Source organism: Xiphophorus couchianus, chromosome 6 (genome assembly GCF_001444195.1).
Source record: "Xiphophorus couchianus chromosome 6, X_couchianus-1.0, whole genome shotgun sequence".
NCBI lineage: Eukaryota > Metazoa > Chordata > Actinopteri > Cyprinodontiformes > Poeciliidae > Xiphophorus > Xiphophorus couchianus.
Window position 1 is genome coordinate 22,957,652 of NC_040233.1, and position 16,348 is coordinate 22,973,999.

General features: G+C 38.6%; 1 protein-coding gene across 2 annotated transcripts in view; it reads right to left on the reverse strand.

Moving 5' to 3' along the window:
* zfyve9a (zinc finger, FYVE domain containing 9a) overlaps window positions 1–16,348 on the reverse strand; it is a 38,390-nt gene that overhangs the window by 21,053 nt on the left and 989 nt on the right. For both annotated transcript variants that reach the window (XM_028021431.1, XM_028021430.1), the window contains exons 2-4: window positions 5,891–5,987; window positions 4,014–4,121; window positions 1,114–2,444 (exon numbers count right to left, since the gene is read on the reverse strand). In XM_028021431.1, coding sequence (XP_027877232.1) covers window positions 1,114–2,444; window positions 4,014–4,083 — 1,401 coding nt within the window. In that variant the 5' untranslated portion in view covers window positions 4,084–4,121; window positions 5,891–5,987. The remainder of the gene's footprint in view (window positions 1–1,113; window positions 2,445–4,013; window positions 4,122–5,890; window positions 5,988–16,348) is intronic.

Consider the following 16,348-nt stretch of genomic DNA (forward strand, 5'->3'; position numbering starts at 1 on the left):
TTTGTTTCTTCTTTTAGGTTACATACAGCTCTGGAAAAAAATTAAGAGACCATTTAAAATGATCAGTTCCTCTGATTTTACTTTTTATGTCTATGTTTGAGTAAAATGAACATTGTTCTATTATTCTATGAACTGCTGACATCTCTGAAATTCCAAGCAAAAATGTAGTTTTTATTTGCAGAAAATGAGAAATTGTCATAACGAATAAGAAGCAGCACTTTCAGACTTCAAATAATGCAGCGAAAACAAGTTCATATTTATTTAGAAACTACAATACTAATGTTTTAACTCAAGAAGAGTTCAGGAATCAATATTTGGTGTAAAAACCATGAGGTTTTCTTTTTTAAAGGTTTTATTGGCTCTAGTGGCCTTTATTTGATAGTTAATTGACAGGAAAGTGGGTAATGGGAAGCAATGCTTCAAAGGTTGCCAGGCTGGGAATTGAACCTGTGACAGCCACGTCGAGGACTAAGGCCTCCATATGTGGGTTCAGTGCAGCGGGCTCTTCGTTGTTTCCAGAGCTGTATGTTCTTTTTAGATCTGCAACCAGCAATTATTTGAGTAAGCGATCAATCTATTGATTAATTGGATTTAAAAATTGTCACGTTTTTCATTCAATTACCTAATTTTTGTTTTTTTACAAAATTATACATACTTTTTAAAATGAGCAAATAACCATTTTATTGCCTAAAGTACAACAACATTCCTTTAGTGTACATTTGATCATTTGTAGCAAAAAATGCTACAAATGATGTTCACTCAACATGTAAAAAACTCAGCACTTTCTGCTTTACTAATAGATTAGTAATATCAATATAGGATATTACTAATCTACTGACTATTATTTGGAGTAACCAGTTAATAATTGGATAGAAATAGAAGTTTAATGGGAGGGGGGGTTTTTTGTTGTTTTTTTTACAGAATCTGAACCAGGTGAAGCTAAAACTGCCACTTGAGTAGTTTTGGCTTTATTTCTATTACTTTTCAGAAAATTGCTTTTTTTTCAGTATTTAGAGGAGCAGCTGTGCATGATGTAAGTGGATGTTTAAGTCTCCCTGGGAAGCGGGGCTCTGCTGTAATGGCCGCCTCTAACCGAGTTAAAGCAGCGCTGACCTTGCCGCAGGCCCTGCAGTGGTGCCTCCTCTTGGTGAAGGTGAACTTGACGTCACATTTCATGCAGACCGGGGCCTGCGAGTCGGGCACCCACACAGGAGCCACCTCTCCCAGCGAGCTGGCGGCCTTCCTGCACAGCGCCCCCTGCTGCCCGGCCTGAAGGTCGTTGTCAGGACTCTCAGACGCCGTCAGCGACGGAGAGCGGGTTCCTCCATTTCCATTGAGCGAACTCTGGCCCATCCCACCTGGCGCCGGGTCGGTGGGCGTGCCTCTGCAGCAGCGGCTGTCCATGTTCTTGTTCTTGGCGCTGAGCTGGTTCTGGACCTGGCCGGACAGCGGCTGCGGGATCTGCAGCTTGAGGCTGACCGGCTGCTTGGGCCGCGCTCCTCCGTAGGGAACGCTCACCGGCTGCAGCCGGCTGTTGTTCAGTTTTGTTTGGACGCCGCCGGACCCGGCCGCTCCGCCGTCACTCAGCTCCTGCTTGCTCTCCTCCATCTCCTTCTCTTCGGTCACAGAGTCCTCCTTGGATGGGACAGGAGACGGAGAAAAGTCCTCAGTGTCCTCCGCTTCGTTGACCTTTAAGCTGCTTCCATTCTCCATCTCCAGACCGTTAGGAAGGATTCCAGTTCTAACTTTCTGCTCCATTTGTCCATTTTCAGCGCATTTTCTCCCCTCCTCCTCGTCCTGCGCTCCGTCCCTGCCATGAGGAGACAAACTGTTCTCCTCAACCTCCGCCTGGACACTCTGACTCCCATTCACACTTCCTCCAAGCTCCTCAGAATTTATACTTTTTTGTTCCTGCTCAAAGTCCTGCAAAACAGCAGAACGGTTCTCATCTTTCAACTCTCCTCCATTTTGAGTCACATGTGAAGGATTATCCTCAGAAAGAGTCCGTTCCTCTGCTAATCCCATCTCAAACGTGAAGCAAGAGCCTCCACCGCCCACTGATGAAGGTTCCTCCTTGTTACCAACGTGGACCTCAGCAGGAGAACCGGTCTGTGGGCATCCTGTGCAGCCGTTCTCCACAATGCCGCATGGCGAGACGTCGTCGGCGCCCACCAGCTTGCCGATGTTGGGCTGAGGGAGAGGCGGGCTGTGGACGTCCGCCGGCCTCTCCTCCGCCCAGAGTTGATGCTCAGGACCCGCCGACCTTTTGGGGTCGGGTCCTGAGGAGGTGCTGGACGGGTCGGGAAGGGTCTTGAAGGGCAGCGGGCTCTCCCGGGGGCTGATGTCTGCGTGGGCCAGAGCGGGATTCAGGGAGAGCATGTGGGCGGGTGGAGCCAGGATCTGTGTCCACTTAGCGTCCGAGAGAATTGACGTGTCCGTCTCATCTGCAAAACAAAAAAACCCTCTTTATTTCCACCTGCAGCTTCAAATGTAAAAATATTTGCATCACTTGTGATTGTAACAAGATATTCAAACTTCAACAACTTTCAGCTTATCAGCAAAAAGTGTAGTGTTAATCTCTTAGCTTTCCTTCTTCCACATTTGCTCTGTTCCTAAATGACTTGTTGCAAACTTTAAACTGAAATTCTCATTGTTTTTGTCTATTGACTAGAAGTGCACAGATGAATCAGACCAGATTTCCTTAATTTTTAGCAGATTGGCCAACCTCATGCACCAATCTTAATCAGCTAAATATCTAAAAATCACCCACTGTCCCCTTTTGCTCTGCTGGGACAGAGGGCTGGCTGATAGACTCACCTCTGAGATAAAATCGTCACATGTGCAATCACTTTACTTTTACCAATTTAGTGGCTTTGTCGCTACATTCATCAACTTTTCAGACAAAAAAAAAAATCATTATTGGCTAAAATCGTAATCATCAGCTCTGGCTTTTTAAAGATCGGTCATCAGCCAGAAAACTGCAGTCAGTGCACCCCGCCTTCCCACCTCTGCCGGTTCAGGTGAATAGCCACATCTTTTCATCTGTGATTAATACTTACAGAAAATTAGACACATTTGAACTCTACAGAAGAGTAGAGAAGATTATATTTGCGGTATCAGAGAAAAGAGTGCTGAATTCATGCAACATTTTAAGATTTTTTGTAGTTGAGGTCTGACAAAGTTTTTAGAAACTATAAACCACAATTATTACAAATGATCACTCTTCCAGGTGATCAGAGAGCTAAAAATGACTCGACCATCAGAGAAACGAGGTCAGAATAGTTTGGAAAAATCGGCTTGTGAATGAGCTGGAAAATTGTGAGAAAATGGGTTAAATGGTTGAGCAGCTCCAGGGAGAAATCCTGGATACAGAAAAATGAAGGTGTGAATGCTTTATCATGAGATAAAACATTTCTGTAACACATCTAAAATGATTTGCTCACATTGCTGTGTTATTTACTACTTGCTCATCTCCTCCCTGCACAGGAATTCATGCTAAGCTCTTTCAGTGTGTGTCACATACACACACACCAAGTTAATCTGCCAGGCTGAATCTCTGGTTGACGGCACCTTCAGCCAAAACACACACTGAGCTCCCAGCACCTGTGTCTGTTATTCAGCACTTTCTTTTCCTAGGGTTATTTTCCATAAATCCACAAAAAAGCCACCTTTCTTCAACAATAGGGAAGCCACGTTTGTCAAACACACAGCTCAGCACTGCAGTGTTTACTTTGCACTTACTATAAATAAGCTCTGCGAAGCAACTTTCTCAAAAACCCTCTAATTTCGCTTCCCTGCTTATTCTAAGTGACCATAAAAAAGACGCCGGTCTTGTCTTGAACCAATTACACAGTTTTACTGATTCCCACAAGCAAAAAGCAAATCCAATTAGCGGCGTTCCCTTGCCGCGCGGCCTCAATCACCACCCTGAAGTGTTACTCAGCTGTGATGGCTGGAAGCTCCTGCACACCTTAGTTATTTTCCGTTTCCACGCCCCTCACCTGCCATCTCACCTTCATTCTGCTCGAACTCGTCCAGCACCTTGTCCAGGTTGAAGGCCTCGGCTTGGAAGTAATTCTCCATGGGCCAGGAAGCTCCACCTTGCCAACGGCCGCGTGAACCTGCCAACAGGAGGAGTTCACCAAGTCACCAATTTAACCTTAAAAACAATAAACGTGTGTGGACAAGGGCTGCAGCTAAAACTTATTTTAGTAAGCAATCATTCTGATGATTCATCAAATAAAAAAAAAATTGGCACAAATCAGAACGTCACAGATTCCTCTAGTTTTGTGGTTTCATACTTTAAATTACTGACCAGATCCAAACAACTCAAAACATAATTTGTATCCCAGTTTAAACTTTTTGTGATGTAAATGACTCCTGAATGTTGTACGGATGGATATTCTGTGTACTGTTCTTTGTATAGTTGTGTTGACCTTGGTTTCTGTTTGTTTTTGTTTATCCAATAATAAAATCTAAAAGAAAAAGGCACATCCAGCAGATTTTTTATTAAGCCCACAGGGTTTCCCCCCCAAAAAAATCTAGCTAAGCCCAGTGGTAGGGGTGCTAAGGCAATGCACAAGTTGCCTCACCGAGTTTTTGTGTTAAAAATTATTTAAAGTTGACGGGGAATTATCAACACAAAAAATACAGTGGTAGATTAAATAAAACTAGTCTGTCTGTAGGTTAATAATCAAAGGCCATTTACTATTTAAATAGATAATTGCCTGATAAAGGTTACTGATGTTTTATTACATATAAAAGTAGTTTAAAGCCTGTCTTTGCTGTTCCTGTTACTGGTGTATAAAGAAATTCACTTAAAATAAATTTTAAATGAGCCTGGTGGAGGGCAAGTAAATCCTGGTGGCCCGCCAGGCTTATGATACATTGAGGGAAATCCTGAACCACTTTTTTAAAACAATATTAGAAATACACTAAAAGATGCAAATTTACAAATAATTCAATTCAATTTTATTAAATAAGAAAACAAACATTTTATTGCCTAAAATGGACAAACAGAGCATTCCTTTAGTGAACGCTTGATCATGTGTAGAAAAGGATGCAGGATGCAACATCAACATGTGAAAGTCCTTTCTGCTTTACTTAACAATAAGGTGTAGGGCTGTTGATTATTTTTTAAATTAACAGATTATCAGTTGGATAGAAAACATTTTTATACAGAAATTGAACCGGGTAACAAAATCTATGCCACCACTTGAGGAGTTCTGGGTAGGACATATTTAAAGGCAAATGTTTGATCTTTATTCTCATACTATTTCAACTTTATTCCTGCATCATAATGACTTTATTTTCTATAAAAAAATTAATGAATAAGATAAAAACCATATCCTGACCCTTGCATTTTATAGAGTATACCTGAATTCAAAGTCCAAATAAACAGAAGCTGCAAAACACGCTTGTCAAGAAAGATGGCGGCTCTGGGCGTGCCGACATCACTCTGAACTATTTAAACCCAACAAGTGCATCGGTAAAAAAACCAAACAACAACAACAACAAAGAAATTGATTAGTTGAGAGCATCCATTTATTGCCCAGCTCTGCTTTCCACTAAATTTTCCATTAATATGCTGTAAAAAACTAAATGTTTGTGACCTTTTATGACTTAGTCTGCTTGTGGCAGGAGGGTGAACTTATCTAAAACAGTAAAATAGCTTTGCTAAACTTATATCTCAATGTGATTTACAGCTAAAGTTTATACCGTGTACTCACTCTGCACTGCCAACTATCCTCTGTTTTCTAGGTTGCCACGCATCACGGATAAAAACACTGCAGGAGCTAGTCTAAACAGACAGTTTTATGGGTGGAAACTATATTTGCACTTTCCTACACAATCCTGGCTGAACAACAATGAATTAAATGGAGAGGCTTACCTGTACGGAGGTCCTACTCTGCAGCCCCGGGGGCTGGGTTTTTCTTCAGCTCTCGGATCTGCCTTCACCCAGTCTGGCAAGCGCCCAGCGCCCACACCTGAGGGAGGAGAACACCTTTAGAGATCTTCCTCAACTCTTATTGCAACACCTGCAGCTGTTTGCCAAACCAGCTATGTGAGTAATGTTACCGCACCATGCAGCTCTACAAGACTTAGAAAATATATATTCAGAGGTTTAGAATTAGGTTTGCAATAAAAGATTTGGTTCTGAAATTATGGTAAATTTCATGTCGCTTTGGTCAGTAGCTGTGTTTGCATTGACCACAGAATTGCCCAAGTTGGAATTACGAAAAATAATTTTATCAAAAACTTTTTGCATCTTTGCATTAGGATGAGACGGCATGACGGCAGTCGTACTGCAAAAGAAAGACTAATTCTTATTGTTGAGTTTTAACAAAGAGCATTAACATTTCTTTCACATCACAGGAGTCATGTGATCAACAGCCGGATGTTACTACTGACAGAATAGACGAAGAAGACGACAGGAAGTGGTAGAAGGATGGCGGCGTGGCATGTTTTTCTAATTATCACACGAACAAACTTATTCACGTGTAATTTTAATTGTGTTTATTCTTTAATTGAAACACCACAACTGCAAAATTGTATTTTTCATCATTAGCAGAATATCTACAAACCTTTGCCCATATTTGTAATGAAAACACAGCTTCTTCTCTACAGAAGTCTCCAAACTCCAGGATTGCAGAGCAAAATGCTGCAGAGAAACTACTTGACGAACACCAAAGAGCCAAAAGCTTTGATTTCCTACAAGACAAACTGATGGAAGAGGACTGGAATGCCACCCAGCAGGTCCAGTCCACAGAAGACCCACCAGTAACACAAAAACCAAAAGGTTCACAACCAATATTCCATTCAAAACAAAACGATTGGCAAAACTAAGTCAGTTTCTGGCCAATTGCCGATTACCAATATTTAAAAAGCCTGACCTGCCGATGCTGGCTGATGCCAATTCTTTTGTCTGAAATGTTGCTCAATATGCCAAGAAAGTCGCTGAGCTGGCAACAGTGGGGTAACATTTTTAGACCTTTGCCGAGGTACATGAGACTGGTGGATAAGATTGGTTTCACATGTAAAAATTGGCCTTTCACTCATCTCCCAAAATTAAGGAAATCGGCAATGATAAATCGGCTGGCCGTTAAATCGGTGCTTCCCTACTTAAAACACAGGAGGTCCATCTTTAGGTTTGTCTCTACTAACATTTTTCTTAAAATACAGCTGGAGATTTTATGAAAAATGTTGGTGGTTTTAAGTCTATGGAGAGTGTATGACTGATCTATAGAAAACTAAACGATTCCTCAAACATGCATGAACGAATTAAAGCAGTAACATAACATAAAGCTCAAAGAAGTTGATTTTACATAACACTTTAAGGACACACACTCGAACTGACAGCACATCAACTGGCTCGTCACGTGCGCTGCAGCTCCTCGTAGGCTATCAGCCATCACCGCTCCGACCTTGACAAAGCAATCAGAGTCATGAATGGAAAAAGAGGCTTGACGTCTGAATCGAGGCTTGCTGAACCTGCCCAGACTGTCCTCCATCACGCCAAGACCTTGGACCGGGGACGGGATGAGACTGTGTGAGTGCGGCTGCAGATGAGTAACAGTCGGGCTGATCTTCAGGGTCGTTCTCATAAAGACAGGAGGGGCGAACGAGGATTACACCAGACAAACAATACTCTGCAGCCACATGGCCTCTAAGACTTCCAGGTCCTAGTTTCAGCCAGACTCAGAACTTTTAAGTATAAAAAGAAACACCAAACCCAGGACGCGTTCAGCTACAATGCCATTATTATTGAACATGACGCATGTTCACACAGATCAGAAATCACTTCAGGCTGCAGCTAAACTTATCCCCCTTAGACAGAAAATCACATAAGGTGATAAACTGCATATTTATTGAGTGTTTAATCTCAGTAGGTTTTTGGACTTGTAACAGCAAGTTGCTTGCAGTTAAATCTAAAGTGTTTCTCTGGAGCTGGAGGCAGATTGTTGTGACTGTAAAATGATTCAGGAAAGTTTTCTGCCCACAAGCAATTAAAGAACATGTTTGCACAACATGTTTGAAATGTCATTAATCAGGTTTTCCACTAAGCAGTGGTGTTACAGAGAACAAATAGTCATGCTCTTCTACTGTGTACGCATATATTTACATTATGAAATTTTTAAAAAGTGAATTGATACATAAATAATGCACAACAACCGTCATTCACTTTCATCAAGTAGAGAACCAATATTTACATGAATATAAGAACATAAAGTGTCAGTGTCTGGCATTAAAATAGACTAAACATTCCTTGATTACCCAAAATTATTTCAATTAGCAAAATGACAAATAATTCACATAAATATTACTGTGCCTTTAAATAATTTAGGAAAGCCCAGATGATGATGTCATGTGTTTACAAGCTTCTGATAGGTTAATTCAAAACGTTGGAGTAAATTGGAGGGACACATGTGGAAGTATTTCAAGTTTTGTTAATTTTAATGATTATAGTTTGCAGAGAATGAAAATGCAATATACAGTTTTTAAGAAAACGGGAATATTAAATGATGCCAATAAGAATTTTGCAAAATAAACTCATTTTTATACAGCTGAAAAACTCTCTCGCAAAAAGCGATTTTTTAATTTTAATTGCAGTGTTTTATATTTGCGTTTCTTGATGACTGTCTTTCCCATGAGTTTTTACACCATAACACAATACTTGATTTTTAAAAAAGTTTTCTTTTGCTCTTACATTAAATTGTAATTTGAGTTTTCACTGCTTATAACTAGGCCTGTCAGAATAACAAATTTTGCTGGACGATAAATTGTCTCAGACGTTATTGCGATACACAACAATATTGTTTTGACATCATTTTCTAGTAATATAATGGTAATGGCATAATAATGATATAAGAACACATTCTCAAAGATCGATAAACTTTAGGTTTTAATGATCCTTTAACTGTGGAACAGCGAGACATTTTAAATATCCAAAATAAAGAAAAAACAGAAACAAATAAAATTAATTATGAAGTCTCTGTAACTTCAAAGAAGCAGCTAGTTGATACCAAAACACCAGACCGAAGACTTTTGTCATCCAATTTTTGGTAGAAACAGAGAAAAGAGAAAAACAATAAATCATGCAAATAGAAATTATTGAGCTCATTTTGATTTATCATGCCATTAGTTTTATTTAGATTTATTGCATCGTGCTCATCTGTAGTGTGTAATTATTAAACAACGTGTATCAGTCTTAGTGTAATTAATCTATAGGATGCAGGAGTTTCACTTTTTTAATTGAATGGATAAAGTCAGTTCCCTTTTCCATGACAGTCTAAAGCTAAAATCCAATTTGTTGCAATTTGAGGAAAGCAAAGGGAAACGTTGGCATTCTCTGAACAGAGCTAAAGTTTTGCTCTCGCTGAGCTCAGCTGAAGCCTTTCCTTGTAAACCGAAGCGGTCCTGCACCACAACCATCTGAATGCACCCAAAACACACAAAGATGCAACTCCATGGAGACCGGAGCACAACCCTAATTACGGTTTAATTACTCTGCAGAGGTGCTGAATAATGCATCTCTAGCCAAGTGCATGGCGGAGTTGTATTTTTAGACTTGTAAACTCATTGTAGGGTTAAGTGAAAGGAAAGAAGAATTTCAAGAGTAGCTTCCACTGCAGTATAGCTACTGTCAATGTGTGAGTCCAGCTGGGTCTCATAAAATACAATAGCATTTAAAGCTACAGATAATATGATTCATTAAAACACCATTAATGACATCAAGAATGATGCAACACCATTAATGTTTGCTATTTTTGTTGTGTGAATATGTTCCCTTTAAAGGTGTGTGTAACATGAGACTGTAGACAATAAATATGGTGTAGACTGCATCATAAGAAATTAATTGTACGGATATCAGGGTTTCCCTCAGTGTATTATAAGCCTGGCGGGCCACTCGGCTTTATTTGTGCCCCCACCAGGCTTAGCATTGTTACTTTATAAGTTGTTTTTTTAAATAATTGCCTTTTTTAAGACTTTATAGTTGGTGTTTAGGTATTAATCTTCCAGTCTTCCAAAAATGCATAACTATGAAATTATATTTTCAAATTTCCTGCCAACTTTAAATATTTCTTAACTCAGAAACACAGATGACTAAGCCTGTCACAATACTTTGGAAAAAGTAGAAGCTGTGACATGGAGTAACAATTAAATGAGACAATCGATGGTGGGATTTAATAAGTTTTGTCTTATTTCTACTCTTTTCAAACTGGATATGAATTTTTTTTTACGTTTCATTATTCCAATATATTTTTTGTTTTAGTCTTAATTATGTTATTTTTTTTCCTCAGATATTTTACATGTTCCAAATAGAGATTTAATTTCCTTTCAATATAAAAACAACATTAGGAAACAACATTCCTCCCCTACTGTCGTCAATATATTGACAGAAAATCATAAACGTGGAGAATCTGTGTACAAAAAAATAAAAACACCCAGAAAATTAATTTTTTTCTAGTTTATCACCTCTAAACGGTAATCACAACCAGACAGTGGTTCATTCAGACAGATAGAGAGACTAAGGCTTACAGAGAATAACAGGAAGGCTTATTTTACTTTCGGAGAGTTGTAACCAAGGCAACAAGGGGTTTTTTTTGGTCTATTTTTATTTTTTTACAAAAAAAATTATAAACACTTATAACAAGATATTATATTGCAGAAAGGATAATAATAACTTAGTTTTGTCTTATTTCAAACATATTAATATATTTGCACTAGAATAGGTGTGTCCAAAGTGTGGCCCAGGGGCCATTTAGGGCCCCTGAACTGATTGTGTATGGCCCCTGACTTCGGCTCAAGAATTATGCAAATTTGTTCACAATTTGTGGTGCAGGTGTTTGATGTAGATGGAGCAAAATGATCACAGACAAAATAAAATCATGTTACAATATAAAATGTTGGCAATATCACCATTTATTTGTCCTTAAATAACCAAGTCGTTTGCTTTTTACACATCTATCCAGTGATTTTTACTCAAAAGCAAATTTTGGTGTACTCAAATCTGCTTTTAATTAATCTATTAAATTTGGTTAAATTTCATTAATCCTGATTTTATTGATTAGAACGGACTAAATTTGTTTCTTTTTTTCTAATTGATACCTAGAAAATTTGCTAAATTTCTTTCAAGAGACAAACCTGCAAAATCCTTTTAAAGTTTTAGAACTAGAATAATTTACACATCCCTTCAAAGTAACAAACCTCAACACTTTATTTGTTCAATTAAATTAACACTTTATTTGTTCTGCTTTATTTGGCCCTCCAGTCCTTTTGACTTTATGATTTTGGCCCTTGTGACAAAAAGTTTGGACACCCCTGCACTAGAAACTTAACCAAAAATACTTGATACGGTTTTGTGTTTTTGCGATGTGAAGAATCCCACCTGACTGGAAAAGCTCTCATGGCTGCCAAATGAAATGAGACGGGGCCATAAACAACGAGGGAACTCAGACCAACCAAGATGCCGAAACAGTTCATTAGCTCCATGCTGTCAGAATAAGACAGTTTCCTGCTTCAGTTTCCTGACTGGGAAACACACTCGCTTCCTCACACACACCAAGTTCCTCATGATATAAATGCTATTTTATTTATTTCACAATATTTTCCCTGCCTTGTTCCTGTGTTCTTTATAATTTCCTTCTTAAACCAAACATCGTCGAAAAGCAGAAGTCATGATATCTGCATCCAGACCAACTGCTGTGAGTCTCATTAGTGTAAATGAATGTTTTTAATTCCAACTTCTGTTCCGACAAATCAAAAAACCCGATAAAAGCAGCCAGAATCTGGGTCAGTAAGCCACTCGCTTTGGCCTCAAGTTAATTTAAACTCTTAAGACGGCCCACAATCTCCAGCCAAATTAAGAATAAATGCCCTGCAAATTGTTCTGCTTATAAAGTATTAAAGAGAGCCGGAGACGTCTGGCTTTCTCAGCAGCCTGCTTAGAAAGATGGATCATAAAGAGATTCTACAAACATCAAAAAGACTTGTATTCCACATTAGGTTATGTTCAACCTTATTTTAGGCTTTATTTTTGCCATAACATGGTCTTATTTTACAAAAATGAGACAAATTATGACTACAGCAGCACATGGGTAAAGCGCAGGAATAATCTCTGCAAGAGAGTCGGTTTCTTCTGGTTCCTGAAACTTCAAGACAACATATAATTTTGAAAAAGTTGACTATATATACAGAAAAAAAACAAAAAAAATACTTCATGACACTTTAAGGGAATAAGTGTGATGGCGATGTTTGAAGTCTGTGTTGTATGCAAAAGATCTGATTACAACCAAGAACATCCACAAGTGTATAATTTAAATTACAAGATGAAAACAAAAATTAACTGTTAAAGACTCTAAGGTGTGAAACTCAAGGCCCGGGGGCCAAATCTGGCCCACCATAGCTTTTTATGCGGTCCTCTGGACTCATAAGAAGAATTGTAAAGATAACAATGTGCTTAAATATTATTTTATCAATCAATTCAAAGCAGTTTTTATCTGTTTACTGTCAAATTGCATCAATTAGTCCCTCCAGTTCCTTGTGAATTATTGTGGAAGTTCATGCAAAATCAACAAATCCCTGCACTTTTTCCCACTAATGCGTACTTGCGAGTTTATTGCAGATTTTTTTTTTTTTGCAAAAGTGGTGAAAAACATTTTAACGGTTTTATCAATACATTCTGGCACAACCAACCCTTTAAAAACATTCATGATCTTGATTTGGTCCAAAATGAAAATGAGTTTGACGCCCCTGCTCTAAAGTAGCTATACATTTACTTATGTTCATTTAAAAGGAAACAAATGCTTCAAAAACTTTTTTTAAACTTTTTAACCAACAACTTTTCTGTCTGATCCTTAAAATTTAATTATTTTGCATTGTGGAAAACAAACGCATCTCAGTTTGTTGTGATTTTACTTTTTATCTGGATAAAAACTGGAAAAGCTCAGAATGTTCAACATGTCCTTCAAAGAAATAACTGTTGATTCAGGTGTGAATGATCTCTATTCTTTTCTTTCACTACTTTCATTCTGTTGTTTAGACATGTCTTAAAAAGGCAACGGAGTGGAGGCTTTCAGAGGGAGTAAAGCAAGCTGTGAATAGCATGATGATGATGATGATGAAGTCCTGATGCATTTCCTCTGGGACCTTTATTGGCTGATTTTGGAGCAACATGGAGGATCTCTGCAGACATCACCACATGAGAAAATCAGATGGACTTGTGTCAACCCAGGATGACTAGTGATTACAGTTTTTCTGGGCCTTTCAATCATACTTTTGCATTCTTTTCTTTATTACATAAACATACTGGAGTGTTTCGTGCATGTTTGAGAAATCCTTTAAACTCCATGGCAACCATTCAGCTGTGGAAAAACGCCTGGGTGGACCACCTTCAAGGCGTAGCTCCTCCTCAGAGAAGCAGTTTCCCAGTTTCTGAGCTTCTGCTTCACAGAGCCGCTCCTTCAGACTAGCCAGCAGCAATTAGCAAACATCTAGTGGAACTGCTGAACTCATTATACGAGCTACTTCTCAGAGCAATGCTGGTAAAGACATTAATAAAGAAGCCTTGTTGTGATGACTTCCTGAAGGCGGAGTTTCAGAAAGAGAGTTTCAAGGCATTAAATCAGGAAGTACATTTTGTTTAAGTCATATTCAATATAAACAGCATTTTTATAACAACTGAAGGAAACAGTTACTTGGTTGTGCTATAAAATGGCACTATGTACATTAGTTTGCAAATTCTGACATTTAAACAAAGTACAATAAAATACAGTCTCTACAGGACGTAGCAATTCTAACTATTAATGCAAATTCACTCATCATCCGCATTTTCACTTATAACATGAGAAAAATGTCTTGTTATAAGTGAAATAATCTGTCAATGGAACAAGTAATTTTTATCAATATTAAGGAATTATTGACATAAAACAAGCTGCGATCTCTTGCTGAAAAGTTACTTGTAAGTTAGTTTTGACTTATTTCAAGCGTACTAAGATATTTCCACTAGAAACTAGACAAAATAAGATTTTGTGTTTTTGCAGTGGGGACAAGTAACTGGGAGGAAGGAAATAAAGTAGCAGATTAAATGGATGACAAACAAAATGATGACGATTCAGACGTTTAGCTTCCATACTTCAATATCCGTCCGACACTTTTCCCAAAAGCAACAGAAATGCCGGGTCGGCAAGTTCACATCCTGCCAAGCAGCGCTTTTAGATCCAAACACAGCCAGACGACGGCTACTGAGGGCGGATAGAGGAAACCTCAAACGATCACTTCCTCCGTTTAAGAATGGCCTGACATCACTTTCTAACAACGCCGTCTCATGACTGAGTGACAAGCAGATTATGTAATGCTGGAGAACGCTGGGAGTTGTCCGTCTCTGTCCCACGGAAACTTTGTGTGTTTGCGGGAAATTAAAGCAAAATGCACAACAGGAGAATACGCCACTACAGTTCAGCTCAGACAGGTGGGGTCGGAAAGCTAAAGCCACTGAATTTATAAGAGGAAAAGAGAAAAAAATAGAAGTAGAGAGAGTTGCTTTGCTTCACAGCAACTGTCAGGAGTGATTATGAGTTCTCCGCTTTAGGTTTTGATCTACTTTAACCACCTCCAGACAATAAAGGCGGCGCTGGGAGACGAGCTGCCATCAGAGAGAGCCTTGTAATAATTTCTGAAAGCGTACAGTAACCTACATCTGGATACGCTCTGCACGCACCGCAGCCTGTCTTCGGATGGGCGCCTGCCGGATCACTTGACTCAATGAGCCCCTCTGGGTTTTCAAAACCACCTGAAGATGGAGGTTCGGTATCACCTTTTCTTGCGACAGTAGAAACCCTCATCAAATATCCAGTTTATGTTTCATGTCCTGAAAGTACTGCCAGTTAGTTCAGGAAACAGAGATGGCAGCAGTTCAGTGTAGAAAACTTTGCTAAAAAAGTATTAGCAGTGCACAGATCGCAGTTTCCTGGCCGATCGCAGATCAACAATCTTTAAAACGCCTGACCTGCTGATTCAGAATTTTTTTGTCTGAAATGTTACTAAAAGTAGCAAGAAATTCATTGAGTTGGCAACAGTGGGGTTTCTATTGTAAACTGCAAACATCCAAACATGACTTGGTGGGCCGGTCTGTCAGTCAAACCTCTCTCTCAGGAGAACTGAAAACGATGAGTTCATTTTTAGACCTTTGCCAAAATAGATAAGATTGGTGGATAAGATTGACTTCACATGTAAGTATCGGCCGATCACAGATTTTCCAAAATTAAGGAAATCAGGGCAAATTTATCGATGCATCACTAAAAAGCATCTGCTTTTAGAAGAAATACACCAAGGCTGCACCGATTGCTAAGCTGCTGATGGGATTCAGCCAATTACACATTTGACTTGCCAAACAAATCCTTTAAAATAAGGATTCACTCATATGAAAATTTGGACCAATATCAGTATCTGATGTTAATATTGATCTTATGGCTGACTACCGATATGATACATACATATTTCTCTGCCATTTCGACAACTTTGGAGAACAAAAAGGACAGAAACAGATGGCAACAAGATAAAAATAAGTATCGGTTGCTCATATCGGATCAGTTTTATTTAGTGGACTGATAAAAAAATCCAGTGATTTTAAAAAAATCATTTAAAAAATGTTTATTTTAAAATGACAAATATTGGCCGATACCTTTGTTATTGCTGATATATCGTGCATCTCTACTTTAAAATAAAGAAAAATGTAAAACTGTAAAAAAAGAGCAACAAAAAAACAGAATAAAAAAATGTTCTCCTCTCAGATGTATAAATAGATCCAAAAAACATCTTCTGTTCTGGAAATTCAATGCATTTATTCCACAACAAAAGAGAAAAAACTACGAAAAACCTACATATGTTATGTTAGATCTATAAATAAAAAGATGGTTATCATTTTTAGGCAAAGTTTTTAAGAGCCCCAACTTGCAAACTTTTGGGACAGAACAAATAAATACTGTTATGGATGGATGGATACATAAACGCATCCATAAAAGGACAGAGATGTTAGCAAAGTAAATGCACATATTTTCTTTTATTTCCATCCCTAAGCTGATGTGGAAAGTAGTTAAATCAACTTTCATACTTTCCAGACTGTTAGGAATCCTGGAAAGTTGCTTGCTTTCTCCTCTGTCTAAAATTGACCTTTTAATGTCTGAATGAATGAAAACAATAAAAGTAAGCTCTGGTTTAGGCCGTGTTTATTCATAACTCCACATGTTGAACTCAATAACAGCCTGATGACCGGAGGAGACCAACTCTTAAGAGCACATAGGTGACCATTAGCTGGGGTTATGCAACCAGAAGTGACACTGTTGTAGCT